Below are 17,047 nucleotides of genomic sequence, written 5' to 3'. Positions count from 1 at the left end.
ATCGTCCTCGGTGCCTAAAGTGACTACATTAACTTCAAAATCGGTCGGCTCTCATAGGGGCATTAAATCAAATCAAATCACCACCATTTTTTCGAGAATTAAATCACCACCATTCGTCATCATGAATAAAAGTGGAAATCAAGCTTTGAGATTCGTGCTGGCGCAAAGAACGTGCCCACAGAAAATATCTCTTTTAATTATATTTTCCACCGTTTGACAGAAAGAGATAAGGCGCGCGCTCGTCCTCCCTCTCGACTCCACCGCGCCCGCCATGAGCTCTTCTTCTTCTTCTTGCCTGCCGCCGTCGCGGGGTGCGTCGTCGTCGTCGCACGGATGCTGCTGCCACCGCCTCCTCCTCGCGTCCAGCTCCCTGCCGGCGACGAGGAGCAGAGGCGCTCGCCTCACTGTCGCTCTCCGCTCCTCCGTCTTACTTCCCGCCGGCCCACACAGAACGGCAAGGAGCCGAAGAGTCGCATGCAGAGCAGCGGATGAGACTGAACCTGAGCCTGTGAGCAATGGCGACGAGGTATTCTGTTGTGTTAGGGACGTTATCAAGCTGTCGTAAAATTCTGGAACAATTTTTTTTGTAAAGGTACAGAACGTATTCAGCTTGCATTATTTTTCTATCTTCCAGGAGAAAAAAGAGGTTGTAGAAGATGGTTCATCGCCTTCAGTTGACAGTGTTGTCGCAGAACCAAATGCAACTGCAGAGACAGACTCCAGTGCAAATAACGTACCTACCATCCTTATTTTTACAGTTTCTCAAATTGAGTCTGAAATGCATTATGCCAAACAGCCAAAGTTTTCGCCTGCCTTACTTATCAGAGCATCTGCAGTGTGTGGTTTTCTCATGTCTGTCGGACCTAGGATCCTAGCTAGATGAACAATGAGAATGTGACTGAAGTATAATTGTCTAGCTTTCACATGCCCTCACCAGACGAAAGATGAATCCCCGAATGCAGAGCCGCTGAGCATCAGCAACACGCTTCGGAACATCAGCAGATTGACTGGTACTGCAGCCAGTGATGCGAAGGTAATGCTCGTGGCAGTAATCATGGCATAGCACTGAGAACTCAACCATGGCATGCCTGATAAAATTCTGTTGAAAACAGGAGCAGGTGGAGGTTGCTAGCACCAGCGATACTGTTCAGAACATCGACAAAGATGCTGCTGCAGGCACTGATAGCGCTGCACAGGTATGTTCGCAGTAATGAAGTTGACGTCATGACAAATTTCACCTTATAGACATTGATAATGCAACCATGGTATGTCCAATAAAATACTGTTAAAAACAGGCACAGGTGGAGGTTGTCGATGTTGCTAGCGGCTCGCCTTTGCCTGGAATGAAGGTAAATGTTTCCGTATTGATTTTCTCGGTATCTAGTATGTTCATAAGTTCAGTGGGACATTAAAAATCAGAGATATGTACTACTTGTTCCTCATAATCTCTATGGCAGAGTGGATATTAAACAGAAAATTATCGTTTACATTTTAAATCTCAATGATCTGCAGCAACAGCTTGAGGAAGCTGTTGCCATCCCCAAGGAAACAGTTGACATTCTAAAGGATCAAGTTTTCGGTTTTGACACATTCTTCGTGACCAGCCATGAGCCGTATGAGGTGAATATCCGACATCTCATGGCTTTACCGTTTACCTTCATGTGCATACGTTGGATTTGTGTTACTAATTTCCACTCAAATATCACTTGCAAATTATTTTTTCACTAAATGTCTTTATGAAGATGTACCCATACTGATACCTGGCTACGTGACAAGGCATAAAGTTCAAATATATCAAATTCTCTTAGGAAATATGACTTACCTGTTAAATGATTACGTATATGACTTAAACTCTGATCTGGGATGTCCTCATGTAAGTAGATATATAATTTCTCTGAGTAACTAATTGCTATTTACTACCTTCACTTGTGTACATAAGGGAGGAATACTATTCAAGGGGAACTTGCGCGGTGTGCCAGCCATAAGTTTTGAGAAGATCACTACTAGACTAGAGGTAAAATGATACTTGAAAAGCCGGTCCTTCTGAAAATCTTATCTTGTACACATGTGAATGTTCTGATCTGTGTACCGTTCCTGGTTATCAACAGAACAAATTTGGTGATGAATTTAGGGTTTTTCTTCTCATCAATCCAGAGGATGAGCAGCCAGTTGCAGTAGTTGTACCTAGGCAGACAGTGGAGCCTGTTACTGGAGGTAATACCTTTTTCGTCGGTGCTCGTTGGTCAGAGTGGTCTAATATTTTTCCTAAGTGTCAGCCGCCTAAATATTTGCATTAGTATGTTGTTGAGCTTGCTGATTCGGTTCTTGGTAAATTGAATTTTCAGCCGTCCCAGAGTGGGCTGCTGCTGGTGCATTCGGATTAGTTACTGTCCTCACCTTGTTGCTTCGAAATGTACCTGTCCTCCAGGACAACTTGCTGTATGAGGTTTCTCTTTCATTTATTCACCATTTTTATTTATCCTGTGTTGAACCAAATTGTTCATTTCTTTATACTATGAGAGTTGAGGTATTGATTTCCATTTTCTGTAGTTTGATATCAGTTTAGAATTGCAACATGTGACCTTTGTGTTAAAACAATTTTGAAGTTACAAGGTGGTCAAGTGATGTTATACTCTAGACATTAGATATGAGATTAGCAATATGATGCTAAACTTCTATCTTCCTGTCGTGACAAAGCCTTATTAATACATGTGAAATTTCTATTTCCAATTACATTATTTATTTATTTTACATTCTGGTTAATGTGAACAATTTCTGTTGAACTCCTCTAATTTGAAAGAAAACCTGTATATATTTGATAATTTGTGTCGAACACTAGTGAGGTACTATTTTTCACAAGAATTTTCTTCTCCAGATCAACATTTGATAACCCTGAGCTATTGAAAGAAGGACTGTCTGGTGCCCTGGTAACTGGACTCATAGTAGGGGTTCATGAAATTGGACACATCCTTGCTGCTAAGGATGCTGGGGTCAAGCTTTCAGTGCCATATTTTGTTCCTAGCTGGCAGGTAAGTTGCAGGTCTACAACTTCAACTAAGGAAAGTTGTCATTTTTCTAGAAAAGGAAAAAATCTTCGATGATTTCCTTGGTTACTCCAGATTATGAGATAAAGTTGGAAGAGCATTGTTAAACTTCATTTTGTTTCTGTTGCGTATTTTACTATTTGTAATTCGAAAGCAGTGTTCGGTCTGGAATGTGCCTTTTTATAGCATAGATAGAAAAAGGCACTATCACTGCAGGCCTTCTATAACAAACATGGGAATATTGGGAGATAGACTGTAGCTTTGGCACCAGCATTTCCAACTTATCTAGTGCACCATAATATACAAGTGTCTCATTTTCTCTATTTGCTGTAGATAGGATCTTTTGGTACCATCACCAGAATAGTCAACATTGTCCGCAACCGCGGGGACCTACTGAAGGTAGCAGGTGCTGGACCGATTGCGGGGTACACCCTTGGATTTGCTCTTCTGCTACTCGGCTTCACCTTACCTCCTAGTGATGGCATCGGCATCATCGTAGATCCAGCCGTATTTCATCAATCATTTCTTCTCGGTGGTCTTGGTAAGTGTTTGAACTATGTAAACACGTCATGCTTTTGAATTATGCAAATTCTTCTTAGTTTGATCCATCTTTCCTTGGTACAGCAAAGCTTATTCTCGGAGATGTTCTAAAAGAAGGGACACAGCTATCCATCAACCCACTGGTTTTATGGGCTTGGGCTGGTCTCCTAATCAACGCCATCAATAGCATCCCCGCAGGAGAGCTCGACGGCGGTCGCATAGCGTTCGCCATGTGGGGAAGAAAGGTAAAGAGGGTGCTGCTTAAACAATAAAGCGAGATTAAAAGCTACCTGAAAAACTTATGTGCTTGCTCAGCCTCGGCTTGTGATGCACCCTCTGATGAACCCAAACTTGGCTCTGTGACAGGTATCGTCTCGGCTCAGCAGTGTCACCATCGGATTGCTTGGGCTCTCGTCGCTCTTCAGCGACGTCGCCTTCTACTTTGTGGTGCTCATCTTCTTCCTGCAGCGGGGTCCAATCGCTCCTCTCTCTGAGGAAATAACAGAGCCTGATAATACCTACATCGGCCTTGGCGTCGCCGTTCTGTTCCTGGGGCTCCTGGTCTGCCTACCCTATCCGTTCCTCTTCGATCCATCGCAAGTTACTGATTTTGACTTCTGAAGAAACAGTTTTGGAACTCTCATAGCTTCTCCTCTTCCAACAGTATCTGTGAGATGGTTATGTCATCTTCACGATAATTCCTTGATCATAATAGCTCCTTGCAGTAGCAAAAATAAAACGCAGGAGTTTTTCTTGTGGTAGCTAGTGTTCACCTTGTACCAGAGTAGAGCAACATAGTCCAGTATTACATTGTTCCGGCTGTACCTGTTATCTGTTCAAATTCTGATGATCAGTTCATGACAGATTATCTCAACCTTTCTGTAAGCTGATAACTATTTTGCTAATTTCAGAACAGTATTTGCTGTCAATAACATTAATCTAGCAGCCCTAACAATATGGGATTCTACATTCAGTAAGATAGGCTACCATAACTGGCGACTCCAATATCATGTGCTTCAAAGAAACGGCTAACAAGTTTACATTGCTGATACAGTTCAGACAGAGGGACATGCTTTGGTACCAGCATAGCGAACTGGTCGAAGAAGGAACAGATTAAAAACAGAATCTTCCATATCAATAACATACAAAGGTCCAGATGATAGTCAAACATAGAGCAGCTACCACATTACATGAATGGATAAATATATGAACCTAAATATATGAACCTACATAGAGCAGCTACCACATTACATCGAGCAGCTCATCAGATCATCTTGGAGATGATCTTCTACACTGCCGCTCTGGACATTTGGAGGTCGTAAGAATTCATCAGTCAGAACTTTATAATAGGACTAGCATAGATGCACCTCATCGTGCATAATGTCCTGCTCTATCGCTGCTGCACAGCTCATCGTCGATGTCAATACTGTCAAAGCACATCAGGTTGTTGTTGACGCTAGGCTCGGAGCTGGCGTTGCTGCTTGTTGCGAGAGGGGAGTCCGATACACTTAGTGGTCTGCCCCTCGTGGATCCCGACCGGGCGCTATGCACAGATGATGCTGGAATGCTCGTCATAAGAGGCCGTAAATTGTTTGGAATGCTGCGCCGAATGTCCTGTGCAAAATTACATCTCAGTTTCAATTTAACTAATGGAGTGATTTTAGGTGTTGGCTAAACAGATGAAAGGGGGGTAAATTACCATGTGCCGAAGTGCCATGTCCAGCGACTTTTTTGACAATGACCTGCCGAAGCCAGAGCTGTCTGGAGAATTTAAAGATTTCCCAGAAAGACTATTGAGGCTGGATCTTTGATCATCATGTTTTGGAGGAACTAGTCTTCTCATGTTCACTACCCTCTCAACCATCTTATTGCCCATCTGAACTGGGTTCACACTGTCACCTCCGTTAAGATGTGATCTTCTCACTGCCGGCATGGAACTCCCCGAAGGCACACTGCCATTTGAAGTCCTCCCTCTTGAAGGAGAGCAAGACTGGCGTTTTGGTCGACCAGCTGGCCCAGGCTCCACAGAGGAAGATCTGGAACTAGGTGCTCCAGGTCTACCCCGAGTGACAGAGGTTGGTCTTTCTGGTAGTGAAGTCCTCAGATTTGGAGGCGCATCAAGCGAGAAGCCGGGCATTTCAGAAGGTTTCCATGGTCTTGATCTGACAGTAGGTGAGCTGCCCCTTGAAGGTGCCAACGCTGTTGTTGTCGCTGCTGATGCAGAAGTTTTGGGCATTGTAGGTCCTGGTCTGGAGGATCGAACTGGACTGGGCAAGTTACCGTGCTGGGTGGCAGGGGCAGGGGCAGAAGACCGCCTTGTTGGGGTTGATGACCTTGATGCAGGCTTGCTTTGGGCTGGTAAGGAGGGCCTGGACAAAGGTGTAGTTGATCTAGTAGCAGGCATTGATGATCTTGAAGTAGGTGTTGATGATCTGCTAGCAGGTGCTGATGCTCTGCCTGCAGGAATTGATGTCCTGGTGGCACTACCAGAGCCAGCTGTCCTTGATGGCGTTGTTGACCTCGCAGGAGGCTGCGTTGACCTTGCTGGAGGCTGTGCTGACCTTGCTGGGGGCTGTGTTGACCTTGCTGCAGGAAGTGTTGACCTGGAAGTGGGTGTTGACGATCTTGGGGCAGTAGGTTCAGTCTTGCCAGGCAGTGTAGCCCGAGAATTAGGTGTTGACGGTCTTGAACCTTTGGATGTAGCGGTCAGTGCAGCACGTCCAGTTGGTGTTGAAGGCCTCGAAGAATTAGACGTAAGCCCCCCAGATGACGATGGCCGACGAATTGTTGCAGCTGAGTTCAAGCTGTTCGACGATGCTGTTCTCAATGGAAGTGTGGCTCTTGGTGGAGGATCTGCATGATTGGCCAGCTATAGTACCATGCAAAAGCAGATAAAAAGGAAATTATAAGTAAACATCATGCGTATAGAAAGCAGCGACCCCAAAACCAGATTCTAAAGGTCTTGTTAACAACAGTAACAACTAATTACCAACTGCACAGATATATACATGTCAAAATATGCATACAAATACATTACAAAGTTATGAGACAACAAAGTACTATCTTTGAGATAAATCTATGGAGAGCTTATCTGCATGAAAATCGAAATAATTCAAAACATAAACTGAAGTAGTATATACTCATATACTCTAACATGGTGCACAGAAGTTTGTTACATCATATCAGTTTGCATCCGCCATGAGCAGAAGTTTGTTGAATTATGTGAATAACTGAAAAATATTCACCACAGTAGGTAATCATGCAGAAACCAAGTAACACTCAGGTTTCATGTGCTCACCCTAGATTTCAAGGCGGCTTGGCGAGTCTTTGGTGATCCAGTTTGGCTCACTGGAGACCTTTTTGGTGCAGCTTCATGAGACGGGAATAGTGGAGTTCCTGGTGGAGTGAGAAGCCTGAAAGTGAACAGATTCATTGTCAGGAAGGCCAGATAAGTACTCTGAAACTGCAGCCCAACACTGGTCTCTAACTAAAATGTACGGTGTGGCAGAATGAACTTGTAAAGGTAGGCAACAAACATATCAAAATGGGTAACATTCTAGTTGCATCTGTGAAGGCTTCAGAAGCCATCATATGGTGTTTGATTAACTTAGCATAACAATAAATATCAAAATAAAGTGTTCGACCATATTCACTGACAAGTAAAATGTTCTATGGTGGCATTCATGTAGCAACAGAACTTTATATCATGCATAGGATGAAAGAGATGGACGCTAAATAGCTGGTTTATAAAACGTAACTTGAATCCCTTTCATGACTCTCTGTTACTGATCAGTACATAATTCCATCCATCAAATTCACATAGCAAACAAAGACAGATATCATGTGCACTTGTTCCATAGTCCACCTGCCACCTACCAACCAAGCAATCCAATAGTCCTCTTAACAAAAAGAATACGTTTTAAATGATAATATGGCTTCCTGGAGACCTAACGCTCACACAACTACTAACACGCTAATGATTGAACAGGCGTTAAGGACAAAAACATAGCAAACAAGTCAAGCCACACCAATCAAATCTACTAGGGCTAAGATAAGTAGCTTGTAGGTGCTAAGTTAGAAAAACCTGAAAATACCTATCTTGCCAATCGCTTAGAATCCAACATGATTAGACACCGTTCTTTTTCTCTATTTCATTGGTTAATCCACGTTGCAACTTTATGTGACCTATGAGTTGTAATATACTTTGATACTATTACTTTGCAATAAAGAAAGCCGTGTGATGCAGAGGCTGGGGCTACACTCCCCTATTCAGAAAAAGAAAACAATTTCATCGTACAAAAATGCAGCAAAATCACAGAAAGTTCACCGCATCATGGTCGCCCTAACTAGTTAACCATTAACCAACCAAAAAAGCAAAGAGAAAAAACTGGGGCAAATTGACAACTCCACAAACAGAGCTCTGGAAGATCTTGCAATCGCATCTCCATCCAGATAGCACACCCTACAGCTCAATGTGTAAAATAAAAAAGGACAGCTTAATTACCACACATTATCGACGAAAGAAGTAGTGGCTAGGGTCAACAAGGGAGCCAACTACTACCTCCCACAACCACCTTTCTAACAACAACAGGTAAACTCTAACCAACAACACTGAATTGGGGCAAAAGACAAAGCTTTATGGCTTGGCATTAAAACTCTGCAGGGTGGAGGCGGCAACAGAAGCTGAAAGCACATATTACTGCAACCCCAAAATTTTATAAGATCTCTGCACATCAATTCGAAATATACAGTAGCAGCACATTAATTTAGCTGCCAATTAAAGTATGGGGGCCTCAGCAAAGACTATCTAGAACATAGCTCCTGAATAAGTAAGGCCACCGCATGTCAGGAGTTTCTCCCACTCGTGCGGAGACATACATGCATCAGACCAAAGCAAACACTGCATTTATAGACAGTTCAAACTTCAGGGCACCAGCACCAAGCAATGAACAGCCCAGCAACAAAAACGAAAGTTGGATTCAATTCGCAATGGTGGAGTCCCAGTTAGCTCCAGCCTTTGTCTGCGGCAATGATTTCGTCGCCCGGGCAATCCGAACAGCACGGAATTAGCAGATTGCGTCAGTAAAAGGCAGCACCTACCAGTCGTAGTCGTTCTTGTCGCCGGCGTCGGAGTGGAGGAAGTCGTCGGCCCCGCCGGGCGCCCTCCGGAACCCGCCGCCCATCCTGTACCCCGCCGGCGCCGGCGCCGGCGCCCGGGGCTCTGCGCCATAAACCCAGACAGGGTAAGCTAGGGTTTTCGCCCCCACATAAGAACAGAACAGCACAGCAGGAGCAGAGGAAACGGGCACGGGTTGAGTGGGAAATCTCGGAGCTTTCTCTTCTTACCGGCGTGCGGCGGCGGGGGCGGGGGAGGGTCGAGCAGCAGCAGCCCGTCGTCGTCCCCGGCGTCGCCGTCGAGGAGCAGGTCGGCCTCCTGGCCGCGGCGGCGGCGCATCTGGAGGAAGAGCGCCAGCTCCTCGTCCTTCTCCCGGATGACCGCGCCCAGCGTCCTCCCCCCCGCCCCCGCGCCGCCCTCCGCCATGGCCACCCGCTGCATCGCTTCGATCCGCGCGCGCGCGCGCCTCACTCCGCCATTGCTTTTGGGGCTGGGCTGGGTTCCTCTTCCCGGCGAGATCTGGCTCCTGCAGCAGTGGGGATTGTGGCCCGTGAGCGAGCGAGCTGAGGAGCAGCAGTGAGAGTGAAGCAACGGCAGTGAGTGGGAGAGGAGAAAGAAAGGTCTCTGCTTTCAGCTACCTGGTGTGGTGTGGATGGAGCTGCGAGTTTGAATTGGGTTTGGGTAGAGATTAATTAAGAGGATGTCCATTGATTATTTTTTGATGGGGGCTCATTAATAAATTAATTAGCGTTTGAAATCCATTCGTGTTTTTGAAATAGCCGTGGGGAGGAGTGAAGTGAGTGGACCTGGACTGCTGCTGTGTTTAATCTGGGCTGTGGGGATGCTATGTGCACACTGTGCAGCGACAGTGCAGTGAAGGCATCTCGAACCCATTTGTCCCCAAGCCGGTTTGAATCAAACTATATTCTTGAAAACGATGACGGTTGGTGGATTAGTGATCTCGCCGCCTCCTCCTCTCCCGCCCCCCTCCCGGGCGGCGGCGGAGGATCAACCCGCCCCGCTCCGAGCAGCGCCCCCGGACCGCCGCACCTCAGCCGCCGCTGCTGCTGGTCTCGGCCCCGGCTCCGGCCCCGGCCCGGCCACAGCCCCGGCCCCGGCCTCGGCCACGGCGGCGGTGGCGGCGCCCCTTCCATCGAACGACGAGGGGGGGGGAGGGTTTCCACGGTGGCGTTCCATGGGAGGTGATGAAGCGCCGGCGGAGGAAGCCGGGCGGCAGGCCGGGGCCTGATGCTCTCCGTCGGTAGCCATGGAGGATTCGGTAGAGCGGTGGCGGCCTCCGCCCCCGGTGACGGTTCAGCGGTGGTACGCATGATCCGCGCCGTTGTCTTCTTCCCCGGTGATCCGGCGGGAGGGACCGGCGGCGTGGGGGCTGCTCGGTCTTGCTTTGTTTTTGGTGGCGGTCCTCGGGTTTCTCGCAAGCGAAGATGAAGATCTACCGGAGGTCGGCTTGCTTTGATCCGGCTGGAGAGATGAGTTCCGGAAAGCTCCGCTAGCGAATGGAACAAGTGCATATTTTGCCTGCAGTTTGCTGGATCGGGTGGTATTCGGTCGCGCGCACCCATGTTTTTATTCCGACCGTTTGGTTCCGGAGGGAGCGCCGCGAAGCTATATTCTGTGTTGACATCAGATGACTTTTTGGTCCCTGATGAAGTCAGAAGAAGGAATATCATGAAGGCCAGATTGGTGGACTGGCTAAAGGAGGTTCGAGTCAAGGTGATGCTGAGGGATCTGCTTGGCGTTCCAGGCTTGCAGCAGTGGTATGCATGTGGGGGCGGCAGCACAGGAGAAGTTTAGAGTCTTACCTCTCAGGGTAAAAACCCCAAGGTTTGGCCTTAACTGGTTGTGCCTGGCAATGTTCTTGTTGGAAGCATTGTTTTGAGAGTGGAGACTATTTTCAGGGAGAAATCCTAAGACCTTTGGTCGGGCAACGACAGCGCTGGTGCACTGTTTCCTTCTTGGATGCGTCGCTTTTGGAGAGTCTGTACTTCAGGCGTTGTCACGGTGGTGGTTGTATTGCTGTTGCTAGGTCTAGAAGGCTGTAGCGGGACTTTTATTTCTTAGTTTTCTTTACTCTTTTTTGGCTGTGTGCATCCGTACTGCCATTAGGGTGGGGCGTTGTTGCAGAGGCTGGGTGTAATTGGTATCTTTTGATATTAATGTATTCCTTTTATTGAAAAAAGTGATGAGTATGCGTTTTTCTCTGGCTGGAAACTCTTTCCTCCACGAAACGGAATTTTTTGTGCCATTTTATTATATAAAGAAAACCACAAATGTAGTAGAATTAGTACTATCAGTGAGATATGCGGGATATTGCGTCGGCACCTCTACCTCCAACCAAAACACCCACTTTTGGAGGGACCTTGGTTTTCCGGAGAGTCCTTTTAGCTCTTGAGTGCTCCATGCATACTTTTACGATTTTGTTAGAAAAGGTAGAAATACAAGACACAAACAAATAATATATCAAGACAAACCTTTTATTGAGATAAACATCTACGGGACACCAAGTTACACATCGGTAACACCATTATTTCAATATACTACTTATCATCATACACTCCTTAATTCACTCTTTTGCCTTACTTATCGACGAGACGACGACCCGACACCTCATCCTCCTCTCCGGAAGCCTGGGAGCTGGCCCCTTTAGGAGTGAATGCACCGAGCTCTTCTCCCCTGTTGTTTTTGAGGTTTCGGGCATCCTGCCTGGAAATGCGGTATGCATTCGCGAGCACATCAACAGGCAAGGCGCTCAAGATGGAGTTCTTTCCCGCGACGTGACTAACCATGGAGTTCGCGTTGGTGTTGAATGATATATATTGGCATCCTTCACGCTCTGCCTTTTTGAGGACAACAAAGTGTTGTGGTATGATTAGCAGCTGCCCTTGGCGAAGGCGGTCGTTGAATACAGTCTGACCATGGTTACTGACGACCTGAACCCGAGCATGTCCTTGGATCATGTACACGATGCTGTGTGCATTAATGTTCCAGAATGGTGAAAGAATAGCATTCTGCAATTCAAATTATTTGTATACCATATCATTAACCATGGATTATGAAGCTTAAAATATCAAAGAATGGGGTAGTGCATCGAAATGCAGCATCGTACGTACCTGATATAGATTTACTCTTGTAGCACTCATTTGCACAATGTTAAGGATGGGGAAATTATTGCCGTTGACGCGTGTTATCCTGCCAGCACGTGGATTATACGTGTCGGCACTTTGGGGGCTTTCGACGTTTAGCGTTGCCTTTAATGAGCAAACATTCTCCTCAAGACCATTGAAAATTTTGACCGTTGAGTGTCCTTGAGGGCATTGAGTTGATTGTCCCGGATATTGAGTTGATTGCACTTCGGGGTATTGAGTTGATTGTCCTTGCGGGTATTGGGTTGATTGTCCTCCGGGGTATTGGGTTGATTGCCCTTGTGGATATTGAGTTGATTGCCCTTCGGGGTATTGAGTTGATTGCCCTTGTGGATATTGAGTTGATTGTCCTTGTGGGTATTGGGTTGATTGCCCCTGTGGATATTGAGTTGATTGCCCTTCGGGGTATTGAGTTGATTGTCCTGGATATTGAGTTGATTGTCCTTGCGGGTATTGGGTTGATTGCCCTTGTGGATATTGAGTTGATTGTCCTTGCGGGTATTGGGTTGATTGCCCTTGTGGATATTGAGTTGATTGTCCTTGTGGATATTGAGTTGATTGCCCTTCGGGGTATTGAGTTGATTGCCCTTGCGGATATTGAGTTGATTGTCCTTGTGGGTATTGGGTTGATTGCCCCTGTGGATATTGAGTTGATTGCCCTTCGGGGTATTGAGTTGATTGTCCTGGATATTGAGTTGATTGTCCTGGATATTGAGTTGATTGTCCTTGAGGGTATTGGGTTGATTGCCCTTCGGGGTATTGAGTTGATTGTCCTTGCGGGTATTGGGTTGATTGTCCTTGTGGATATTGAGTTGATTGCCCTTGTGGATATTGAGCTGATTGCCCTTCAGGGTATTGAGTTGATTGTCCTGGATATTGAGCTGATTGCCCTTCTGGGTATTGGGTTGTTTGTCCTTCCCGATGTTGAATTGGTTGGTATGCATACTGCTCTCCTTGTCCTTGTTGGGACACAATGGGCTTCAAGAATTGAAGGCCTTGACGCACACGAATTATCTCACCTCTTTGATCATTTTGATTCCGAATCCTTTGTGCTGCTTGTTGACTGATACCGAGGGCTTCACTAAGAAGTTGAATGCTGAATCCATTGAATATGTTTTGTTCGGATTGTTGCCCTCTATTGTTGTTACCAGCCAACAAGAATTCCTGAAATTTTATATTGATGAAGTAAAAAAAGTTCAATAATATTCCACTAATATATATTTTTAAATAATATTTAGATTAGATCTATAGTTACCTTTTGTATAGGTTCAAGTTGATTAGCATTGTTGTTTACGTCGAAGACATAAACAGCTACAATAGATGCATCACCATCATTGTAGCTCCAATGTACAATACCAGCGGGCAGAGCAACAACATCTCCTTGTTTGAAGCTATGAACCCTCTGGTGCTCATCCGTAAACTTCTGGCTTCGAGTTTGATCCTGGGAAAACTGCCCTTGACCAAACGGTTGAAACTCTTGTTGGAAGGTCGCTGGGCATCCAGGGAAATTCAACCCTATAACGCCCTTACCTAAAATAAAAATTGTTTGGATTAATATTTTAAAAAGATTGATGATGATGTAAATTGGGCACATCATAACTCCTAGTGTAGTATAATAATGCAATTGTCATATTCAATTCAGACACCAACCTTGAAGGATGTACACCAAGGCATGAGCATTGTGGTATTGAGGCAGCAAGAGGCCTCGAGGCTCAATAATACGACGGATGACGGATACACCAGTACAACGAAATTGTTCATTATGCTCATCAAAATACTCGGTGACACCAGCTTCCGACCGCACTTTCTGTAGTGGTTCAAATGCTTGCAGCTTATCAAATTTGCACCCTCTCGAACCTCCTTGTCTAGAGCTTTGCCACAAAGTAAAGCTCTGTCCGAATAGCTGAGCCATAGATCCATGGCACAAGAGGAACATGCAAAAGTAAAACAAAACAGATGGAAAACTGGTAGTTGCCATGACTGCTTGAAGAGATTGGAGAAGGTTGGTTGATGCTAGTTTGGTGAATGTGAGCTAGTTTTTATAGCCAGAAAAAGTAGCTTAAGATGATCATGACATAGAGAAGAAGATATACATGATGACTCACATGGCTTAAATTGTGAGTAGATATAACTTTGCCTAAAAAGTTATGTGTTGCTTTTCACCTACAACTAATTCTAACTTAGGACAGCACCACCTTCTAGATAGAAACAACTCTTTGACATTATGTGAGGACTAATCAACATATAATATTACTTGTACTTTCTACAACTATATTTTGGCCACTTATGACTCCTTTTGTGGTTTGTTTGCCTTTTGGTATATGCACACAAAACATGTATATGGATGCATTCGGTCATGTGGCAAAATTTTCATGACTTGTGTCTATCCATATATCATCGGGAGTAAAGTTGATTAGCCATGTCTATGTGAACAAAAAATCTGGTCCATGCACAACAACATGTAATTGGATGCATGTGGCCACGAGGGTAAATTCCTATGACTTGTGTCTATCTATATATCATAGAGAGTAAAGTGGATGAGTCATGTCCATGTCAACAAAAGATAGAAATGTAGGATCTATAATCCACGTAAGCGGATAAAATGATATGGGGTATACAAAAAAAAATTGTTGTTGAAGCTATGCCGTATAGAAATGTGATGCAAACATATATTTGTTGGGTTGTGAGTCCAATATGTAGCTCCATATCCATTTAGACCGTCTTAAAGATTCTTCAATGGCTAGGATTAGGCTGCTCAAAGCCTAAAACTCTTCACAACAAGTACTTATTCCCATCGAATACTACCATGCCTTCTATTACTTTTTCTAAATAATTAATTAATATACATAAATCACAAGATACGCTCAAACCTCCTCGCCATGTTTCGATGAGTACTAGCGTGACGATGGAGCGACGTCGTCATCACGTATGAACAATATAATGGACCCTTTGTTGACTTAGATGTCACGTATGACGTATCACCTCCTCAATTTAGTTTCTTAAAAAAAATTTAATTACTGGAGCATTTGTTGAGTCACATGTCTCATCTAACTGATACAAAACAAATAGGATCCGCAGCTGACAATTTGAGCGAGTGGCGGGGAAATTCTAGAGCTCTGGTACCAAATTGTGACGACTAGATCTAGAGGCGATCTAATCGTACGAACAGGAAACGCAATTTCAAAGGAATTGAGATGAGAAAAGCAGCGGGATGAGGAGGAGCAGAGAAGAAAGATGAGGCAGGAGAGTTCCAGTTTCTATTTCACAGGATGTATTTACAGTAGGCAGCTGGGGTTTAATCTCTGTCGTTCACTCACGTGTTGGGCAACAAGCGGCAGCTAACACTCACACCCCGCCCGCGGCCCAGTGCATATCAACACAACAACGATTAGTTATCCCTGGATGTTAAAAAAAAGTTATCCCTCGGAAAAAAGCAACCATCAGTCAGGTTCAGTACAAACCTAGTTGTTCTGTTCATGATCCTTCACCCACCAAAAGAACACAATAATTCTTGAACACCGAGAAAGAAAATGACCAGTTTCAGCCACCATTTATTAGCACACCAAAACATTTTGCTCCTGATTATGCCGACTTAGGAAAAGCATAGACTGACGGATTTAACGTTTCGTCAACCGTCCCGGAAAGAGCGATCAGGAGGCGACCGCGGCAGTTCCTAGCCGCCTCCCATCGATTTGCCCCAAGTCTGTGGCCTTCGGGCCACGGAGGAGGGGTGGATCTGGTTTTCGTCGACGGGAGGGCTCCATTTTCTGGTTTTAGGTTGAAGGTTTGGTGGGACGACGCTCAGGTGGTGGTGGCGATGTCTTCTCCAATAAAATCTCCTCGGCTTCACCCCCATCTCGTCAGCGACGTCAAGAAGCTTGTGGGAGTGGTGTGGTTCTTGAGGACCTTTTTTGGGCTAGGGGATCTTCATGGAGCTTCATCGATGGTTATGCCTTCTTCCTTATCGATGGGGCGGATGTGGTCTTCTGAACCAGTTCGGTGACTTTCTGTCTGCATCCAACAACGTTAGGCCGACTCAGGGAGGAGCGGCGCGCCGCCGACACGGCCTTGAGGTTGAAGACGAAGGACATCTCAAGGATTTGGTTGTAATTTTTATTTTTATTGTGCCGCTTTGTATTGTTCGATGTTTCTCTTAATACTAAGGTTTTTTTCCGCATAAAAAAATTATGCCGACTCAAAATGGAAGCGTCCATCTATTTTAATTCGAAACTCTGACTCAAAATATTTCCAGGTCCTCTCTCTCTCTCGACAGCAGCGCTGGGAAGCCTGAAAGTCCAATCGAAAGCCTTTCCCCCCTTTCCCCTCTCTCTTCTCCCGCTACCCCCTTGAGAGTCCCCCCGCCTCCTCCCGGCTCCTCCCTCCCTCTTCTCCGATGGCTCCGCCGGCTGGAGGTGGCGGGAGGGAGGAGGTGATGCGTGTAGCTGACACGTCCGTTGGGAACCCCAAGAGGAAGGTGTGATGCGCACAGCGGCAAGTTTCCCTCAGTAAGAAACCAAGGTTTAATCGAACTAGTAGGAGTCAAGAAGCACGTTGAAGGTTGATGGCGGCGGCATGTAGTGCGGTGCAACACCAGAGATTCCGGCGCCAACGTGGAACCTGCACAACACAACCAAAGTACTTTGCCCCAACGAAACAATGAGGTTGTCAATCTCACCGGCTTGCTGTAACAAAGGGTTAACCGTATTGTGTGGAACATGATTGTTTGCAAGAAAACAGTAAAACAAGTATTGCAGCCAGATTTGTATTTCGAGTATAAAAGAATGGACCGGGGTCCACGATTCACTAGAGGTGTCTCTCCCATAAGATAAAAGCATGTTGGGTGAACAAATTACGGTCGGGCAATTGACAAATAGAGAGGGCATAACAATGCACATACATGTCATGATAAATATAGTGAGATTTAATTGGGCATTACGACAAAGTACATAGACCGCCATCCAATCTGCATCTATGCTCGAAAAGTCCACCTTCAGAGTTATCATCCGAACCCCTCCAGTATTAAGTTGCTAACAACGGACAATTGCATTAAGTATTGCGCGTAATGTAATCAATAACTACATCCTCGGACATAGCATCAATGTTTTATCCCTAGTGGCAACAGCACATCCATAACCTTAGGGGTTTCTGTCACTCCCCGCATTCACGGAGACATGAACCCACTA

At 45.5% G+C, this 17,047-nt stretch overlaps 3 protein-coding genes across 4 annotated transcripts; 1 reads left to right on the top strand and 2 right to left on the bottom strand.

Moving 5' to 3' along the window:
- Window positions 1-267: 267 nt before the first annotated feature.
- LOC124660394 (probable zinc metalloprotease EGY2, chloroplastic) lies at window positions 268-4,408 on the top strand. 2 transcript variants are annotated; one of them, XM_047198202.1, is made up of 13 exons: window positions 268-526; window positions 635-733; window positions 938-1,033; window positions 1,119-1,196; window positions 1,296-1,349; window positions 1,513-1,620; window positions 1,940-2,014; window positions 2,109-2,214; window positions 2,346-2,439; window positions 2,876-3,029; window positions 3,378-3,585; window positions 3,669-3,829; window positions 3,951-4,408. In XM_047198202.1, the coding sequence occupies exons 1-13, from the start codon at window positions 272-274 to the stop codon at window positions 4,203-4,205; spliced, it is 1,743 nt and encodes a 580-aa protein (XP_047054158.1). In that variant the 5' UTR covers window positions 268-271; the 3' UTR covers window positions 4,206-4,408. The 2 variants fall into 2 exon arrangements, with proteins under 2 accessions (XP_047054158.1, XP_047054157.1); XM_047198201.1 differs by having other exon boundaries at window positions 1,113-1,196.
- A 493-nt stretch (window positions 4,409-4,901) lies between these two features.
- LOC124664402 (mucin-2-like) lies at window positions 4,902-11,122 on the bottom strand. Its single transcript, XM_047201933.1, has 6 exons — window positions 11,069-11,122; window positions 8,931-9,135; window positions 8,685-8,805; window positions 6,883-6,997; window positions 5,284-6,453; window positions 4,902-5,198 (listed from the first exon to the last, which is right to left on the bottom strand). The coding sequence occupies exons 1-6, from the start codon at window positions 11,120-11,122 to the stop codon at window positions 4,953-4,955; spliced, it is 1,911 nt and encodes a 636-aa protein (XP_047057889.1). The 3' UTR covers window positions 4,902-4,952.
- Window positions 11,123-11,297: 175 nt separating this feature from the next.
- Window positions 11,298-13,842, bottom strand: LOC124664401 (12S seed storage globulin 1-like). Its single transcript, XM_047201932.1, has 5 exons — window positions 13,515-13,842; window positions 13,120-13,394; window positions 12,817-13,028; window positions 11,832-12,006; window positions 11,298-11,729 (listed from the first exon to the last, which is right to left on the bottom strand). Exons 1-5 carry the CDS (start codon window positions 13,840-13,842, stop codon window positions 11,298-11,300), a joined length of 1,422 nt encoding a protein of 473 aa, XP_047057888.1.
- Window positions 13,843-17,047: the final 3,205 nt, after the last annotated feature.

This window comes from Lolium rigidum, chromosome 6, assembly GCF_022539505.1.
Source record: "Lolium rigidum isolate FL_2022 chromosome 6, APGP_CSIRO_Lrig_0.1, whole genome shotgun sequence".
Lineage (NCBI taxonomy): Eukaryota > Viridiplantae > Streptophyta > Magnoliopsida > Poales > Poaceae > Lolium > Lolium rigidum.
The sequence above is the reverse complement of the archived record's forward strand: the minus strand, read 5'-3'. Positions and strand labels throughout refer to the sequence as shown.

Bases quoted from the DNA above. Each gene is read 5' to 3' on its own strand.
- LOC124660394 (XM_047198201.1), top strand. From the start codon at position 272: ATGAGCTCTTCTTCTTCTTCTTGCCTGCCGCCGTCGCGGGGTGCGTCG. The intron at 1,621-1,939 runs GTGAATATCCGA...TGTGTACATAAG, and splicing joins CCAGCCATGAGCCGTATGAG to GGAGGAATACTATTCAAGGG. The intron at 3,030-3,377 runs GTAAGTTGCAGG...TATTTGCTGTAG, and splicing joins ATTTTGTTCCTAGCTGGCAG to ATAGGATCTTTTGGTACCAT.
- LOC124664402 (XM_047201933.1), bottom strand. From the start codon at position 11,122: ATGGAGCACTCAAGAGCTAAAAGGACTCTCCGGAAAACCAAGGTCCCT. The intron at 9,136-11,068 runs GTGGGTGTTTTG...GAAGCGATGCAG, and splicing joins AAACCAAGGTCCCTCCAAAA to CGGGTGGCCATGGCGGAGGG. The intron at 6,998-8,684 runs GTAGGTGCTGCC...GTTCACTTTCAG, and splicing joins GACAAGAACGACTACGACTG to GCTTCTCACTCCACCAGGAA.
- LOC124664401 (XM_047201932.1), bottom strand. From the start codon at position 13,842: ATGGCAACTACCAGTTTTCCATCTGTTTTGTTTTACTTTTGCATGTTC. The intron at 13,395-13,514 runs GTTGGTGTCTGA...TTTTTATTTTAG, and splicing joins CTTGGTGTACATCCTTCAAG to GTAAGGGCGTTATAGGGTTG. The intron at 12,007-12,816 runs AGAGCAGTATGC...AACGGTCAAAAT, and splicing joins GTGTCCCAACAAGGACAAGG to TTTCAATGGTCTTGAGGAGA.